Genomic DNA, 19,378 nt, shown 5'->3' with positions numbered 1-19,378 from the left:
TACAACGGATGGGCTTATATGATGGTGAACCGATCTGTAGGTACTGTGATAGGTCAGAAGAGACAGCTGATCACTTACTCTTTGATTGTATTGAGCTCTCTGACGCTAGATCGATAACTCTTGGAAATATGGCTAGAGGTAGATTTCTTCCTGAGGATGAACTAATTGGGAAGCTACAGGCATTCATTGGGCGCCTCAACTTGTAGGTCAACAAGAAAGCAATTAAGTATCTGGGGTGCGCAATAATTCGATTTCGGATGAAGTGCTTTAAGGTCTCGACCTGCCCCTGTCAGATAAGATAAGATAAGCTCTACAAAACGGTTTAGAAAGAAATTGAACATTTTTTTGTTTTTAAGGTCAAAAATGTGAAAAACCCATTTTTGCCCCATAAAACCCCCCATAAACCCCTGTTCCCATGGTCCGATTATGCTGGATCGCAAACTCGTTCGAATAAATCAAAATCAAAATCTGCTTTATTTCCAAAAATTTTTACAATATATACATATACAAAATACGAACAATAGTCCCGCATAGGCCGTAAAAGACCTGTGCGCGGGACGAGCTCTATTACAAATTAGAAATATTCTTAAAAATTAAAACTAAATTAATCAAAATACTATTTACAACTAAGCTATGAGACAGCTACAGGAACAGTTAATGCTAAATAAAAGGTAGTCGATTGAATGGGGTTGCAGTTACTGATATCTGTACGCTAAATATTGTTTGGTGTATAATTATTTTAGGTCATGTATACTGAACCGATAAGTGTCTCAGACTGATCGAGCCCAATATCCGACAGCCAACTGCTTACCGAACGTTTATAAACTGGAAGAGATACCTGTAGATTTCTAATCTCTGATGGTATATTCCTATACAAAAAATTCGCAATATAAAAAGCATTAGTAAGGTTTGCAGACTTGAAAACTCGGGGTACCTGCATACCTACATTTACAGCTCCTCTGGTGGAATAGTTATGTGTGATTGGCGTCACTATCAAATCTTGATTAGAGTAGGTATATACAAGTAAAGTTTTGATAAAAAGTTGACGCACCGAAAGTAATTGAGTGTTTTTGAATAATACATTTGTAGGGAAACGCCTGTTGAATTGAAAAGCTATTTTAATAATTAGTTTTTGTATGACAAACAGAGGCTTTAAAATATTGCTACTAGCTCCTCCCCATACTATAATTCCATATTGAAGTACTGATTGGACAAATGCATAGTATAACTTTTTTATTTCATTAATGTTAAGAATTTCGCGAACGTTTCTAAAAACATAAATTAATTTCCTAAGTTTTGTTTTTAAATATTCAATATGGGGTTCCCATCTTAACCTACTATCCAATATCACTCCCAAGTACTTGTAATGATCTACTCTCTCTAAATGTAAACAACCACAGGTAGAGACACCTGGATCTCCACAAACATGCATCACAAGTCTGAGGTTGGTGGGAGGCTCACTACTTTGTCTGAGGAAAATTGGCATAAATTTTGTTTTTAAAACATTCATTGATAATACATTTTGGGAGAACCATTTTTGAATAAGGAACATATCTGTTTGTGCTACATTGAATGTTTGGTCCCAAGTATTACCTTTGAATATAACTGCAGTGTCGTCGGCAAATAAAAAGAGCTTTCCTGTGATTGGAAGTTTGTCTAAATTATTTATGTAAATCAAAAAAAGGGATGGTCCCAGCGTACTGCCCTGGACAACTCCATAGTCTATTTCACGTATATCGCTAAAATTGTTGTTAATAGAAACTAACTGGCTTCGTTTATTCAAATAACTACTAAACCATTTTAGGGCCAAACCACGAATTCCGATGCATTCCATTTTATTTAAAAGAATATTTCTATCAATGGAATCAAATGCCTTTGCAAGGTCAATGAACACAGTCAATGCTTTTTCATTTCCGTTAATACACTCCGAAATATATTTATTCATAGCGAAGAGAGCATCACTAGTATTTTTACTCTTTCTAAAACCATACTGGCATTCTGATAACAAATTATTATCTTCCAAATAACAGTGCAATTGTATTTTGACACATTTTTCTAAAATCTTAGACATAACATTCAACAGGGATATTGGGCGATAATTGTTTAACTCTTGCTTTGTGCCAGATTTATACAAAGGAACTACTTTCGCTATCTTAAAACGGTCAGGAAATTGTCCTGAGAGAATGCTTAGATTAACTAGGTGTTTGAGTGGAGGTATCAGTGCCGGAATATTATTTTGTAATAAAATCGCCGAAATTCCATCTATACCAGGAGCAGATCCACCACGCAAATCCCTAATGCACCACTCAAGTTGGCTGTCGGTGACCGGCTCCAGCCGGAACTCATGTCTGACTCTGAACGCTGAATCGTCAACCAGCGGAGGTCCAGCCAGTTGCGGTATGCGTTGGGCAAGATTCCTACCTACATTTGTAAAAAAGTTATTAAACGAGTTTGCTACTTTTTTTATACCGTCCTTATCAGATTTCTCATAAAAAAGACTTAATGGAAATTTTTCACGAATTTTCTTTATACCACTTATTTCATTTACTATATTCCAAAATTCTTTTGGCCGTCCAGTTGATTCGAGAATTTTTTGCTTGTAATAGGAAATTTTTGCTGACTTGATTTCTCGGTTTAGCCAATTACGATAATTACGGTAGTTGACTTTTAAGTTTTCGTCGAAAGGGTGCGTTTTTACACGTTTACTTAATTTATCACGTTCACGTATCCCACGAATTAGATTGGTTGTGATCCAAGGCTTTAGTTTCTTATGCCTACTGGTTTTATATTTAGACTTCGTCGCTTGGCATTTAAGATGGTCAAAAGTACTAATAAATGCATCGCAGCAGAGATTAACATCCTGCAGAGCCAGAACATGGTCCCATGGCTGACGCTCAATCAGCTCTTGTAGCAATTTCTGGTCTGTGTAAGTGATTGTTTCGTTGTCATCTGTTTTTGTGTGTAGATTTTTAGAAGAACAGTATTCAAGTTTAGCAACAATAGCATAGTGGTCAGTAACATCTGTTTTAAGTATGCATGAGCTTATTGCGGAATAATCAAAGTGATTTACAAATAAATGGTCAATACAGGTCTCAGATCGTTCAGTTACTCTTGTCGGTTTGTTTATGTAATCAGTAAAGCCAACACTGTAAAGAATGTTTAAGTAATAGTCTTTTTCAAAAACATTTTGACAACTATGTAAAATGTCTATATTGATGTCACCAACAAAAAAGTAAGTAGTGTGTTTATTAACATTGCTATAGTAGTTGTTTAGATCAGTTACGAATGAATGATAGTTCATAGATGGACTACGGTATATAGCTACTACATTAAAGTGCCTGTTATCAGTGTAAAAGTCTAATTGTAATCCCGTCGCCTCACCCATTGATATCTGTTGTGATGTTACTCCAAGTTCAGTTTTACAATACACAATTACACCGTCGTTTCTGTTCCAATGTATTTCAGTTGAGTACAAATCATATCCCTCCAAATCTGTCAAATTGTTTCCACATTCCAACCACGCTTCAGTAAGTACAATTAAGTCAAATTTTACTTTCAAGTCTTCAAGAAGAATTAATACATTATCTATATTTTTATTATAACTGCGAATATTGAAATGAATAACTTTTAAAAACCCCTCTGAGGGTTCTAAGGTAAACAAATCCGAAAATTGTCTATATGTATCAAACTCCATACAATCATTGTTCCTGTAGCTGTCAATACCAAGTATGTCATCATCTCCGTCCATGTTAGCTGTCTGACACGCGCCAAGCCGTTATACATTACTACACACAAGGGATTAAAATAAGCTAGAAATAAACATTGATAGCAAAATATTAAAAACAAAACAAAGGAAATGTAACAGAAAGTCTACTCTACTCTATTTTATTTTAACATTCTATGGCATAGATAAAACTTATCGACCACATAAAATAGTTTTGAAATATTTCGGATACGGAATCAGATTATTTAAAGTATGCACAATCGCGGACGATTGCGTTATCTAAATATTTTACTAATATAGAATGCTATGGAAAAATGGAAAAAATGCACTACATCCAAAAATGTAGGAAACTTAAATTACTGTGTTGATTTAAAAAATTTTTATCTGACTAACAGACCTATTTAGGAATGTTAGAAAATAATTAGAATAAATAAAAAGATTAGAAATACTCCTATACCGTTATGCTGCTAACAACAAAATAGCCTAGATCGTTATATAGAGAAATAATATACTACTTAATTTTATTAATTCCAAACTAATTACATTATTATCAATACTGTACCAAAAATTTACTAACTTAATGGTGATGATGGATACTAATACTTATATAGTAATGGTTACAGTTATATTCTAAGTATCCAGTAAAAAAAAAAAATAATGAAACAAATTGCATCACCCCCGCTTTTGTGTTTAATATTATTCTTAAAATTTACAAACTAACTAAACCCAATCACTACATAAAAAAACAAAAATAACGTTTAAGGTTTAACTTTGATCATTATGTATGGAAAAGCCATAGAATGTGACATAAAATCAGTACCTCTATAGACGACTATAATGTTCACTTTTCACTTGCTTCATCCTCGGATTCTGAGAGGTCACCGCTGTACAATGCGTCTAGGTCAGCCATCGTGTTGAGGAGTGTGGTACGACATCCGGGGTCTTCAGACTGTCTTGCGAACACTCTGCCATCTCTGGTCCAGGCGCGGGCGATTTTCTTGTGACGCACCAGCTTCCTGGCTCTGCTTAGGATTACTTTGTAGTGGAGAGTCAGGTGATCGTTGACATAAAAGGGTTTTGATGCCCATGTGCTGCAGAGATTGGTATTATTCAAACGGTTTCTATGTTTACGAGCCTCCGTAACCCACAGTTGCTTGTAGTCACGGCACACGAACTTAATTATAATAGATGGGTTCGGCCTATCTCTTGTCACTCGAAGTCTGTGCGCAGTTGAAATCTCTGCCCGTGAGAATCTGACGTTGATGAGTCCGGCGATATCTTCAATAAGTTTGTATATATTCTCGTTGTCTTTGAATGTTACACCCACGATCTCGATGTTGTCTTTCCGAGAATACTGTTCTAGTTCACACACACGCGTTTGCAAAGTACTTATAATTTTATCACTTTCCTCTTGTTTTTTCCCAATTGCCTTTACATCGTCCTTTAGTTTTACACTATCGACCGTTAGAGAGTTTAGAGAATCTTGCATATTTTTTATCGTATCATTGACTTCCATCAGTTGATCCCTAACAGTTTCAACATTGTCACTAACCTTAGACATTTGATCGCTTATCTTTGTGTCCATGTTTTGTAGCATTGCCGCGAGAGTAGAGTTGTCAACTTCAGCACGAGAGGGAGTAACGCAGGTGTCGCACTTCCACGTTGATTTCCGCTGTACACTAAACTTTTTAAAATTGTCAGCTCCAGCACGAGTACAAGATGGGTGAAAGCTCAATTTACAGTCCACACACACCAACACTTCCTTGGAGTTCGCAATTTCCACGGAGCACTTGTCACACGATGGCATATTTAAATTGAATAGTATACCAAATTAAACAAGAACGAATAAAATACTATGTGCCGACAATAAAATATTGTGAAGTTATTTACATAACAAAGTTACACGGCACGACGATGCCCGGTAGCTAGACGGAGCGACGCAGGAAGCACACGTCCGTCCTCATCGGCGGCCAGATAAGAACTGAGGGTAAGAACTGAGATAAGAATAAATGTAGGTTTACACGTTTGTACCAAATTTTATCAAAATCGGATCATTTTTGCTCGAGTTATCGCGCTAACGGACACACACACACACACACACACACACACACATATATATATATATATATATATATATATATGAATTTGAACGGATGGTGTTTTTGGCCTCTAGGGACCTCAAAACGAAAAAAAAAAATCGGTCCCACGTCCAGGTCTTACCATGAGTACTACGGTAATAGCTTATTCCCTATATGGGAAATTCGCTAAAAATAAACCTGTAACCACTGAAATTCTAGAAGAACACCGAGAAAGTTTAATTTAACCTATGGTATTATTGCGTTGGATGATCTAAATGTAATCAAAAACACTGCATCTGATACTGTTGAAAAAGGATTGGAGGTTAAATCACAAAAAACTGCGCCTAAAACCTCACAGAAAAAAAACCTTCTAGAAACCAATTAGAAGAGAAACTTGATCTAGCAACAAACTCAAGAGGTAAATTATTTTTAATACCAACAAAAATTTAAATAACATTCAGCGATTTATTTCTCGGTAACCGAGATCCGCTGAGTTTAACAAATATCACTAAAAACTTCCTTATTTAAAGGGCTTTAAAATGGTGTATAATAGTTTTTTACCAAGTTTCAATCAAATTTCCTAATGTAATTCAATCATTGTTGTGAAAAAACATGGTAGGGCAAAGAAAAGCTATTGTGAAGGTTAATACTTTTAACTGCAGGCAACGAATAACTTGTATTTTTTTCTCGCATGCAACGCCTTTTTTATAACTATTAAGCCAAGAAAAGAAACATATAGTAGCAAAATGTGTTTGTGATAAATTAACGGTTATCGTATATTTTTCATATTTCAGATAAGATTTAAATTAACTCGCGGAAGTTCGGTTGTGGCTATACCAAAACTTCCCGACATGGATTGGACGTGGAGGAAGTGTGACATGGCCTCCTCGATCTCCAGACTTGAGCCCGTTAGATTCTTTTGTTTGGGGTTACATGTAATGTCTAGTTTACTCGACTGTTGTAAACTCTGACGTTGAGTTACGGTAGAGAATCTTTGAGGCTGCTGGGAAAGTAAGGGAAAAATTGACGTACAAGGTCACAGTTGGCGCAATTCACAAGCGAGCTAGGGCCTGCTTGCGGGAAAACGGAGGGCACTTTACACCCAGCTGTGATTCCACCTTAAGTTGTGCTTCGGACGAAGTATGTCATAGATTTTATTTGTATTGTGTGTTTTTACCAATGTATTGTGTTTTTTTAATAACAAATTTTCCAAAGTCTAAACAAAAACTTTTTAGTTTGATGAAAGTGTAGTCTGGTCAATCATTAATTACACAAACCCTCATCATCAGTGGTCAGCTCATAAAATAGTAAGTAAAATTAATTATTTTTTACAATATCTGTTTTGGTTTAACCGTGATTTTTCACAATAGTACATAAAATTCACCATAGATTTGACAGTAGATAATTGTAGTTATACATCATTGTAAAGCCCTTTAAATAAGGAAGTTTTTAGTAATATTTGTTTAGCTCAGCGGAACTCGGTAACCGAGAAATAAATTGCTGAATGTTATTTAAATTTTCGTCAATATTAAAAATAATTGTTAAACGAAGAAATTTAAATAGAATTTTTTTCTGTACCCCAACGATTATGTGTTGTATCTATTTAAAATTTTGTGAGGATTCTGAAAATGACATTTAAATTAACAATTAGTGCATTTTTAACAGAGTAATATAACCTTTTTCATAACAACTACAAAAGTTTTGAAAAGTCTTAATTTATTTGTTATTCCCTAACGGTTGAGGTTGTGAACCTCAAATGTGCGTCATTATGTCGCCATTACCATGTAGTTTGATGCAAAATTTTATTTAACACTTATGACCTGACACCCTGTATAGGTACGGTAGGTAGTCATAACTGTTCAGGTTATAACTGTATTGAAATTAATTTCTTATTCAAGAATAACTTTTTAAAATTAATTTTGATATGTTAATAATAAATCAACCAAAAACCAAAATTTAACAGTTTACGCTGCTACTATGATTTTCCATTAAAGCTTGGGGCATCGTAAGCTTTACTCTGTTGTTCTTCATTTTGTTGTTTAGATCGCTTGGTTATGCCTAAAGTTCCAAGCATTAAAAATATTGTTTGTAACATTAACTCTACAATATTTTCCAAAATAGATTAATTGATAATAATTTGGTGGACTATTTCGTATTAGATTAATTTAATATAATGGTTTTTTTTTAATCATTTATACAAATAACTTCAAATTCTCTCTGAAGTTTTAATTACTGGGACGGGTGGCATCGTCCTGTAATCCAGCTACTAGGGCCCTGTTTCATAAAAATACTAGTCTAGTATTTACTAGTCCATGGACTAGTAATACTAGTGTATTTTACAAGTCTACGTTTCAAAAACCTACTAGTGTAAAATACTAGTTACTAGTGTAGGGACTAGTATTACTAGTGGTTTTACTAGTGTAGACAGCAATGTGTTTCATAAAGATTTACTCTTGTAAATTACACTGGTAAATACTTGTCATTTTCTAACAACCTCTCTACACCCGTATTATTTGAAGTAGACTAGTATTTTTGGAAAGAGTGTTATTTCATTACACACATTACTTAAAAAAATGAATTATTGAATTCTTTTTTCAAGTGCGTATTGTCTCAAGTTTGCAATTTAAGATAAAAATAGATCTGTGAGTGCTAAAATGATAATTATTAGATGTAAATTACAATCAATAAATGTGGCGAAGTACAAAATGAGTGAAATTGAATTTTATAATGTATGTACAATTGCCCTATTAGAATAATTATAATTATAAGTTATCAATTTCTGTGAAATTTTAGTCTAAATTTACTTGAGTTAAATTTCATGGTTATATCAACTATTTAGTTATCACAGATAAAAGATTTTTAATCTTTGAGATAAACCAAATTAAAAAACCGCATACCATATTGCATACAAAGATGTACAAAAATGTATCCAACATTGCAACATTAATCAGATTATTTTACACCCAAGGCTCTCGGTTTTATTTAAAGACATTTTAATAGGAAATAATAGTAAGACAATTTTAAAGAGGAGTTGCATTGTATTTTTTGAGGTGCTTATTATTTGCTTCCCTAAATAGCTAAAACCCTGTGATGTACTAACAATTTTGTAGGTCTATATTTGATTTTTGGGCGTTGGACTGAACTGCTCATCATAAAAACATCACTTTTAATCCATTTTGGTATTCTGAATTTGTTATTCAAAGTAATAAAAAAATTAGATGTTGATTAGAGCTGTTTTTTAATGTAAAAACATGTAAAAGTTTAATTAATGGAACAAAAAGTATAGTGAGTGGTGCGGATTTGAACCCAGGGACCCACCACATGAGAAGCGAAAACTCCACCTCTGAGCTACACCCTGCAATAGCGCCTATGCCATGTTTTACTATACTTGAAAACCTACTTCTCTATTGCTTGTAACGGCGTTGCAATTATTCGTTGCATCAATAAACGTTTAGGCTTATTATTCATGGTTTGTAGACTCAAAATTAGAATATCACCAAATGTTTTTTAACCCAAATATCCTTATGCATTCGAATATTTGAAAACATAGGTAAGGGTACTTGAAACCGTTCCAATAAACAAAATGTCCTTAGACGATTTAATTACATTCAAAATTTGAGCCTTCTTTTCTCTACTTATAGCAAGCTTAATTTTATATGTCAGAATAAAACAAAAACTATACAAATCACAGCGAATGCGGCAGCAACGCAGCAACAGATCAACTTCCACCCAATTGTTTCGCCTACAACCGGCTACTACAGTCACCGTGTTGATTGCAGTGACGCGACGCCGCGCCGCGCCGGCGCGTCGGCAGGCTCATTGATGAACATAAATAATAGCGGTTTGATAAATAATGTGTGATTGTTTTACTTATGTGTCTATATAGTTATTAATTAAAATAAAACACTGCGTTTCTACAACTATTTACTTTTTGTATCAAATGAAAACAAATTTAAAACCCTTTATAAAGGGTTTGAAAACCCGTGATTGAGGTTAGAAATTTGTTTTGAAAGTTTACCTTGTAAAGTTGGTCACGTGACTAGTAGTTTTGGTCACGTGACTAGTAAAATACACTAGTATTTACTAGCGGTATAAAAACGTTTATGAAACACAAATTAGTAGGACAGGTAAATACGGGACTAGTATTTACTAGACTAGTAATTACTAGACTAGTATCTTTATGAAACAGGGCCCAGGAGGTCACGAATTGTGGATATTTATAGGGATGTACTGTGGATGCGATGCTACCTGGTGTGGATTAACGTCCGCACTAGTGAGTACAACGACTATCCACAGTACTATCATGATAATTAGACCAATTCGTAAATTACAAGGAAAAAATGTGGTTCGGATTCCACTATAAACTGTAGGTCCCTTAGTTGCCATTAGCTGTATGAGCTGTTAATTAATAAATTAACAGCTGTGTCTCAGGAACATGTCGGCCTTAGTCACTAACAAGGCTACAAGATCGCGCCACTCATCCTAAACTCATCCTTCACTCATATTTGGGTTAAAATACGCACATAGTGGCGTCCCCATCTTAAATAATTGATTAATTGATTGATTGATTGACTTAAGGAATAATTTATTTTTTTATGTTTCCCCAAACATTATCTTCAACTAGCTTTAGATAATAGAATAACTATTTACTGTTTATTCAATAATTTCAATCTCCGAGTGATTTGATACCCAGGCACATCAGTTACAAATGAAAAAGGACATTTTTCGAACCAAATTTTAGCATTGAAAATCTTAAAATACCATAAAATACTATATACAGCTTCTCTTATTATTTCAAATGCAATTTTTATATTTCCATTCTACTCATGTGTTTAAATATATATTAAATAAATATATATTTTGTAAATGGTGTATCCGTTGGAATCTTACTAATATTATAAATGTGAAAGTTTGTGTTTGTTTGTTTGTTTGAAGTTCAATCACGCATTAACTACTGGACGGATTGGGCTGTAATTTGACACGATGATAGCTCACATTCCCGATTAACATATAGGCATATTCTTATCTCAAAAATCCTTTCGGGCTCCGCCCCAGTGGCTCTGTAATTCCCCATGTTGACCTTATGAGTATTCATATTATTTAAAGGGAATTAAAGAATTTTGTCAGCTGTTTCAACTAAAAAAGTTGGTTCTATAATATGCAAAGCATTAAAAAGTTAAAAGATTTACCAACAGGGTGCAGCACTATTACTTTTTTTTCATTTATGCAAACAGCTAATTTGAACTAAGCAGCAACAAAAAGCTGTGATACACAATGAAAACTGTCAATGTAGGATTGTTTACAGTTTTTTATGTTTTTAATTTAATGAATAATTTGTGATTGTTTAGGTGGTTTAGGTGAAGTGGTAGAACATTATGGCTATGGTAGATGTGTAATATTATGTATACCATAAATTTAAAGAAGCAAATTTAATCAAACTGTGTCCTCCCCCATTGAAAACGCAAAGCTGGAGTATAACTGCAATAAGCATTTTATTCCTATATGCCAACCCCGTACGAAGGACGGGTACTCTGCTAGTAAATAAATAAAATAAATAAATAAATAAACATATACAATACATACTCCTGTCTATGCACTATATTAACGAATGCAAATTCTGCCAGTGATAAAAATATGAATAGATTGCATCCAATAAACCAGATGTCATTCATCTTCAAGTGAGAAAGTTTTGGCATTGCATCATTCATAGCACCAAGTCCAAAAAGTCCAAGCATTGTGCATGTTGCTGAAATAAAAGCAAATATGAATAGAAATATCATCATTCTATTCTAATGATTTGATTATTGATACAACACTTCAAAACAGCATTTTATTCATAACAGTCAGCAATTTATAATAAACATTATGTGAGTATCCCTAAAATTGACAAAAATGTATCTGTATTTGAAATTTAATAATTTTAGAGCATGTATACTTGGCAGCAGCATCAATCTTCTTCCCCGACGTTTTCAACGACAAAAAAAAAACTAATCCCCTCAAACGAACCTTTGTCTCAGATTTAAACTCACTTGGCTACTACGAGAGCTAAGAGGAGACCTTAATTTACAGACAACCCACATACCAGTACACAATAAATGTACCAAAAGAACAGAATGAGGAAATATAATTTCTTCACTTACCTAACCAAATACGGCATGGCACAACTTCAGGATGAACCCAGAAGGTTCCCCAAGATGTTATCACCAGCAAAACACTTGGTCCATAGTAATCCCAGAAGTAAAAGCCAAATTTCCTATCGAAATAAAAGGTAACAATGAGAGAGCTCTTGCGTATGCCTAAAAAGAAGAGAATATGTCACAATTAGTACAATCTTCACTTTATAATTTTGAGTACAATGAGGAAATAAGTATTCTCGGGCTAAATATTAAAAGAACTTTGTATTGGTTTTTGTAAATAGTATTAAATACTATTTAGATTGTTGTAAATATCTATATTTTCTTCTTATACTCAGTGCCAGGGCATTTGCAACCCAAGGCCAAGTTAACACGAACGGACCCCGCACCTCAGGCCAAACTTCCCTGCGATCGTGTTGAAATTGTGAACAACTCTTGCGATCACGGGGGTCATTATCATTGCCGCCCCTCAATCATGGTAAATTATTAATAAAAAAAAAAAATAAAATCCATTTTTGTTCTATAAAAACTGTTTTTGTACAAAACGCTGCAACACCCTTTTGTGCAGTGGTAAGTCCGACAATTATACTGAAAATGTTAATTACAATTTAGTACTATCAGTAGCTCTTATTTTCGAATTTAATAGTCTACCTTACAAACACAAAGACCAGACTCACCACAAGTATGTACATCTTCAAAATCTCCTTTGGGTTTGTCATTATTCCACTTGTCACAATTATCTGTAATAGTAAAATACATTTTTGAAGTTGTTGAACAATTTAAATATCTAGGGGTAATTATATCAAGCAGCAATAGTGAAGAAATGGAAATAAATTATAGGATTGCTCAGGCCAATAAATGTATGTATTCTTGTAAGAAATTGTTGACTTCAAAGATTCTCTCACATAAAACGAAAATAAAAATATATCATAGTATAATTCGACCAGTATTAACATATGGAGCTGAAACTTGGATTTTAAATAAAAAAGAAGAAAACAAAATGATTGTTTTTGAAAACAAAATTTTAAGAATGATATATGGACCAATACAAGAAAATGGAGAATGGAGAAGAAGGCATAATAGGGAGATAAGGAATATGTACAATGATTATGATGTAGTAGCACACGTGAAAGCAAGGAGAATAAGGTGGGCAGGACACGCACTACGGAGAGAACGAGGTTCACTACTAAAAGAAGCAAGTATAGGAAAGCCAGAAGGGAAACGACCATTAGGAAGGCCCAAGAAGAGATGGTGGGATAGTGTTTCCAAGGACGTCAGAGAAGTGGGGGCAGAAGTGGAAGAGGCAGAAGATCGAGAGAGATGGAAAGCAGTTGTTGGTGCGGCCAAATCCCGCCTTGGGCATAAATGGCCATGGGAGTGAGTGAGTGAGTGGTAAAATACATTGCTGCACATAAATATTAAAATTTACTCAGAATGTAACAAGTGATTGGTGGTTATAAATTATATGAAAAATTTTGAAATAACTCACTGGCCTTCTAATCATTACAAAGAAATTTTGCAAATCAATCACATTTTTTGAGTTTGAACCTGTCTTACTACTCGGAGCTCATCTTCCTCGTTTGGAAGTGACTCACCGAATTTACCTATTTGACTTAGTCGGGAAATAAATAAATACACACTACTCTTGCCTGACATTTTTACACCTTGTTCCATAGCAATAAATAGTAATGTAATATCTATATTTTCCCAAAAACAGAAATATCTGACATTATATACAAGTTACTCAAATTATGTTCAACATTCACGTATTGCCGTTTTTACATCATCGATAACTGGTGCCAGAGAAAAACAGATATCGGAAGAGGAGTTGAGTAAGAAGAGAAAGGAGGAGAGAAGAAAGGAAGGATGCAACCGTGGAGGAAGAGTAGAAAGGAATGAGATGAGTGGGAAAATGAAGGAGATGAAGGTGGAGGAAGAGAAGAAATAAAGGAGAAAAATATAGAACAGAAGAAAGGAAGGAGATTAGTGTGGAGGAAGAGTAGACAGGATGGAAAAGAGTATGGGAAGGAATAGAAATGAAGGAGATGAGTGTGGAGGAAGAATAGAAATAAGGAAACGAGTTGGAGGAAGAGTAGAACCAAAGGAGATGAGTGTAGATGAAGAGTGGAAATGAAGGCGACGAGTGTGGACGAATAGTAGAAGGAAGGAGATGAGTGTGGAGGAAGAGTAGAAATAAAGTAGGCAACTGTAAAGATCTAAATTCGTTTTTTCAACGTGAATAGGAGTAAAGAACGTTACCTACGGAGGTGATGAATGTGTCACTGGTGGTTTGGTTTGTAGAAGTGAAGGCCTTGAGACCATTTAAGTTGAACTCGGATAGTCCTGTGGCTACTGAGGGAAGCACCACGACAGGCACTGAGCTATCCCACTCAAGTATAACAACGCTCAGGTTGTATCTCCCTGTTAAAAAAATTTACCTTACATTACAAACTGAATCAAACTAGAGTTGTTTAAAGCAAATTGAACCACTGTTAAAGCTCAACAACTACTTGCACAGGACTGATAAAAAAAATTCTCATTTAAAAACTAACACTAACAAGAATACGTGTATCCTTTAGAGAAAAATAGTGATTTGGAGCATTGTCTCCTCTAAAACAAGGCTGCGTTGCAACAATAATGCAATGATGGTTGGCCACTGGATTGTTAAAATTAGTACTAAGAAGGTTTATGTTACCTGGCTTCTGTCTACGATCGACAGTAGTTTTAGGAAACTACAGCTGTTTCATGTAAAAGAAGGCTGGAAAATGATTAAGAGTATGAGAGGTAAATGTGTTAGTAAAAATTTTGAATACAAGGTGGTCTAATAAAATCCGAAACTTTTAAATAGTGTTTTCAAAGATGCTACTTTATTTAGAATGCATTAACACATTCAACTATTTATTCATTATATTTACCCTATCCTACGATTTCAGGCTTTGAAAACATTTGTGAAAGAAGCGATGACAATATACAAAAATGCGAAAGAAGATCTGGTTCGCCATGAAAAACAAAATATCGTCAATTTTCAATGGAAAAGCCTGTTGAATTAAAAAAAAAACAATGGATTTTCAGGAAAATATAAATGATATGGTGATTGATAGCAAGAGTAATAAAGTAATTGAATTGAACAGAAAACGTTTACGGCTGATTGTAAAGACAGTCATCTTCTGCGCAAGGAGTAATCTACCGCAACAGGGGCATCGTGATTACGGATTGATTCCTGACTTCAGACAAATTGGCGAGGACAGTTTCAGTTTGAGAGGTAACCACGGAATATTTCAGGGCCTTTTAGCCTTTCGAATTGATGCAGATGATCAAGATTTAAAACACTAGTTAGATACCTGCAACAAAAACAGTAGTATGATAAGTAATACTGTGCAAAATGAAATAATAGACTGTATTGGAGAAGGCATAAGAGAAAAATTAGCAAATGACATAAATAACGCAAAGTTTTACTCCATTTTGTGTGACGAAATAACAGACATCAACACTAAAGAACAAATGACGTTTTGCGTTACATACGTTGACAAATGGGCATTCAATTAAAGAAGCCATTAACAAAGAGCTTGAAGCATTGGAATTGAGCTATTAATACCTTTGTGGCCAAGGCTACGATGGAGGATCCAACATGGCCGGAAAGTTCAAAGGGGTACAGGCCCGCATAATAGAAAAATAGCCTTTGCCTATATACACACTAAGGAATATGATGGGAATTGAGGGATCATTATCGGCATTTTTATCTGCATCAGCCAATAGAATGAATGCTTTGGAGGCTGTTATCTCACAACTTCCAGTCACGGAAACCAAAAAGACAAAGCTAAAAGCCATGTGCCCAACTCGTTGGGTCGGGAGACATGATACCCTAATTACTTTTAAGGAATTGCTGATCCCAGTTGTTACTTTACTTGACAATCTGTCAAGCAGTAAAGATGTAAATGCTGAAACAGCAAGCAAAGCTTGTATGTTCGGTTCTGCAGTTCATAGGGGCGAGTTCCTTGTTGCTCTAGAAGTTACTGTATATTTCTTTTCCATCACTATACGACTTAGTGAACAGCTACAAAATCCTAAGGTTGATCTAGCAGTAGCATTGAAACACGTTACAGAAGTGTTGGAAGTTTTGAAGTGTTAGAAGATGGGCTGGGGAACTAGGGTTTGGAAATATTTTTGAAAATGCCTTAAGTGTAGCGCAGGACATTGGGAGCGACATTTCCATGCCAAGAAGCTGTTCTAGACAGACCCATCGAGAAGATTTTCCTGCGTCAAACGTTGAAGAGTAAATGAAGTTTCCTGGTCCATATTCTGTCCAGTTATGGATCATTTTTTTTTCGGAGCTAAAAACACAATTCTCCTAAAACTTCTTTACCATACTATTACTTGAAGGTATGTTGCCTTCTTATAGGTATAAATACAGTGAAGAGGAAGTACTGAAGGCAAGTAACATCTATGAATCCCTCCTAGACAACGCAGCATTTCTCAGATCAGAACTAAAACTTTGGAGAGCAAAATGGGAAAAGGAGGCAGCACTGCCAGCAACTTCAATAGAAGCTTTGGAACTCTGCAACAAACAATTTGTCCCAAACATATTTACACTACTACAAACTTTTACGACAATCCCAGTTACAACCAGCACTGCGGAGAGAAGCTTTTCCACTCTTTGGCGCATTAGAACCTACCTAAGGAGTACAATGGGTCTAACCAGACTAAATGGACTGGCTTTGGCAAACATCCACAATGAGGTGGAGATTTATGTTGAAAAGGTGATTGACATTTTCTCCCTAAAAAAGATAAGATATATGCTGATGCCCAACTGGAACGAAGATTGAAGAGGGAGAATGAGTAATCCATTGTGTATAAATGTATAAAATAAATAGAGTATAGTAAGATATGGTTAACAATGTTTTTTATTCTATAAAGATCAACATAATTATCAGGGAACAAATGAACACACTTTTAGACGTTAAAAACTGCTTTAGAAAGTCACCAAATGGCCTTGAAAATAAAAAAAACCCTGAACACCCCCCCCCCTGCTTGGGGGGTGTTCCATAACCCCCAAACCCCCCGGTAGCCCCCCCCCCCTTTAGAAGGTCCTAGAACCGCTACTGGAGGCATGAAACAGCTGTAGTTTCCTAAAACTACCATGGATTGTAGACAGAAGCCAGGTAACATAAACCTTATAAAAGTAACAAAAATATGAACGTTGTACCTTTGACTATTGATGCAACTAGATATTCCATCTCCATGTTAAATTTGTCACCAGTTATTTAATCAAAATCGTCGTAGTTTATGTAAGCCGCCAACAGAGTGTTTTGGTCTAAATTACTGATTTCTGTTGAATATACAAACTTTTTTACTGAGCCAAACTAATGCAATAGCCTATTGTGAGCTATAGCAACTGTTATGACCCATAAACTTGGTCAGCAACAAAAAATAAGGTGGAAAACAGAATTTTAGACAACAGCCCATTCTGTGACTGGCCACGGCCAACTTTAACTCCAGGCTGCGGCCTGGTAGAATTGGCAACGTCGCAAGTGGTGTTGTTTGGTGCCAGACGTCCCATAAGATGGTAGATAGGTGACATCAGCTTGCATTTTATTCATTTCAATTTAAATTTATGGACATAAATTTATTAAAATGTTGAAAACAAAACATAGAGAATTGAAATCAAAACAAGATGAATTGAAAATCGATATCTATACATTTAAAGCGGAGTAAATATTTTCATAGTTCAGTAACCAAGTTTTCGTAAATACACAAATACCATTAGCTGCTTCCAAACAAAACAGCTGTTACAACTCTACTTCCGACGTTGCCACTTCGAAGGCCGCGGCCTGGAGTTAAAGGGGCTATCGCTTTCTTGAGTCGAGTTCTGAGGGGACATGAGCTAAATTTATTTACGACCGAAAAGAAGTTTCTGTCCATACTTTTCTGTCTTCACAAGACCAGATAAATTGTGATGGGAGCTAAGCTGCGCATAATAACCGACCATAAGGCACTAACTTTCATAAAAACTTTCAAATTGCTCAATTCACGATTAACTAGATGGGTCCTTGCTTTACAAGAATACCAATACACAATCGAGAGATGTCCGGGTAAGGATAATATAGTGGCAGATTCTTTAAGCCGCTACTGTAAAAGTGATATATCACAGGACAGAAACGGTGATGATGAACCAAAAATAGTGGATGCAACTGTGAAAAGACAACCAAATAGGTACTCAAACAATGTTAGACTTAGAAAATTTAAAAGAACATCAACATTTGGACCCACAATATAACAACATAATACAACAAAAGTTAAGAGAGAAGGATGGTGAAGTTTTACCAAAACCTTTGCTAAATTATGAAATAGAAGATGGACTTTTATTAAAGAAAAACAACAATGATGTATGGAAGGTTGTAATACCAGAAGCGTTAGTAGAAAGTTTGATATGGAGTTGTCACTTTTATTATTTACATTGTGGTCCTCAGAAGTGTTACCAAATTTTAAATAAAAGCTTTGGATTCAAGAATATGACCAGGACCAGGACGTAGGTTTTATTAGGCTTAGGAGTCCGTCAGACAGAAATCAAAGAAGCAAGGATGTCGCTAGGCCCTGATTCTGCGGCTAAGGCCAGTGGAATGCAAGTGGCTGTGGCAGGTGCAGATGATCCTGATTTTACCACCTTTAATTCTGTTTGACCCTGAAGAGGAGTACAACTTTTACTTCATAGTGGGAAACCCTGAAGACGTCCTGGAGATGGAGTTAGAAGAGGCTTCACTCTGGAGTTCTACAGGACAACCACTCTTCAAGACAACCTAAAAGACTCATATGTATTATTAGTTACAAAATTTAATGTTCCTATTAGTTTATTTATTTTTTTTTTTTTTTTTGCTCAATTTCAAGACTTTGATTAATCTAAATGTTCAAAAGTTTTCTGTGATATTAGAATTTTGTGAAACTCGCAATAGAAATTAGCTTCGTCACGAAATTGAGGGGACAATTACGACGTTCCCAAAGTTAACTGCCGTAATAACCATATAATAGGCCTACTCAATTAACCAAACTTAAGATTACTATCAAGGTTGTTGTACAGTTACCTACGATAAACACCGATCTCTTTGATGCTTTGAAATTTCAAGGTAATAATAAACGACCAAAACTGATTGTTGTAAATGCCAGTAATAGTGCATTTTTGGAACCACTGGTAACGGAAGTATTTGATGGGCGGGTCCCTAGTGAATTATCCAAGCCCCCAAGGGCACACCTATGATGTTGTACTAGAGCTAATGGGAGATTTTGAAAGTGATAATGTCTCGATCGAGGGATTCCTCAACAAAGGAATTACTGACAATTTTTATACTGGCATCCCCATTGTTAACAAACTACTAGAGCTAAAACAAGGATGTGTGGAACAGTGAATGCAAACAGAAAGGATTGAAAACTAAGTTAAAAAAGGACCAATG

General features: G+C 35.2%; 1 protein-coding gene across 1 annotated transcript in view; it reads right to left on the bottom strand.

The window, feature by feature from the left end:
• LOC128984589 (pH-sensitive chloride channel 2-like) overlaps positions 1–19,378 on the bottom strand; it is a 53,926-nt gene that overhangs the window by 9,978 nt on the left and 24,570 nt on the right. Inside the window, exons 6-9 of the mRNA XM_054403927.1 lie at positions 14,196–14,357; positions 12,614–12,676; positions 11,943–12,098; positions 11,386–11,548 (exon numbers count right to left, since the gene is read on the bottom strand). Of these exons, the coding sequence (XP_054259902.1) occupies positions 11,386–11,548; positions 11,943–12,098; positions 12,614–12,676; positions 14,196–14,357 (544 nt within the window). The remainder of the gene's footprint in view (positions 1–11,385; positions 11,549–11,942; positions 12,099–12,613; positions 12,677–14,195; positions 14,358–19,378) is intronic.

Source organism: Macrosteles quadrilineatus, unplaced genomic scaffold, assembly GCF_028750875.1.
Source record: "Macrosteles quadrilineatus isolate MER2022 unplaced genomic scaffold, UCM_ALF_1.0 Scaffold_2__2_contigs__length_208266976, whole genome shotgun sequence".
NCBI classification, from domain to species: Eukaryota; Metazoa; Arthropoda; class Insecta; order Hemiptera; family Cicadellidae; genus Macrosteles; species Macrosteles quadrilineatus.
The sequence above is the reverse complement of the archived record's forward strand: the minus strand, read 5'-3'. Positions and strand labels throughout refer to the sequence as shown.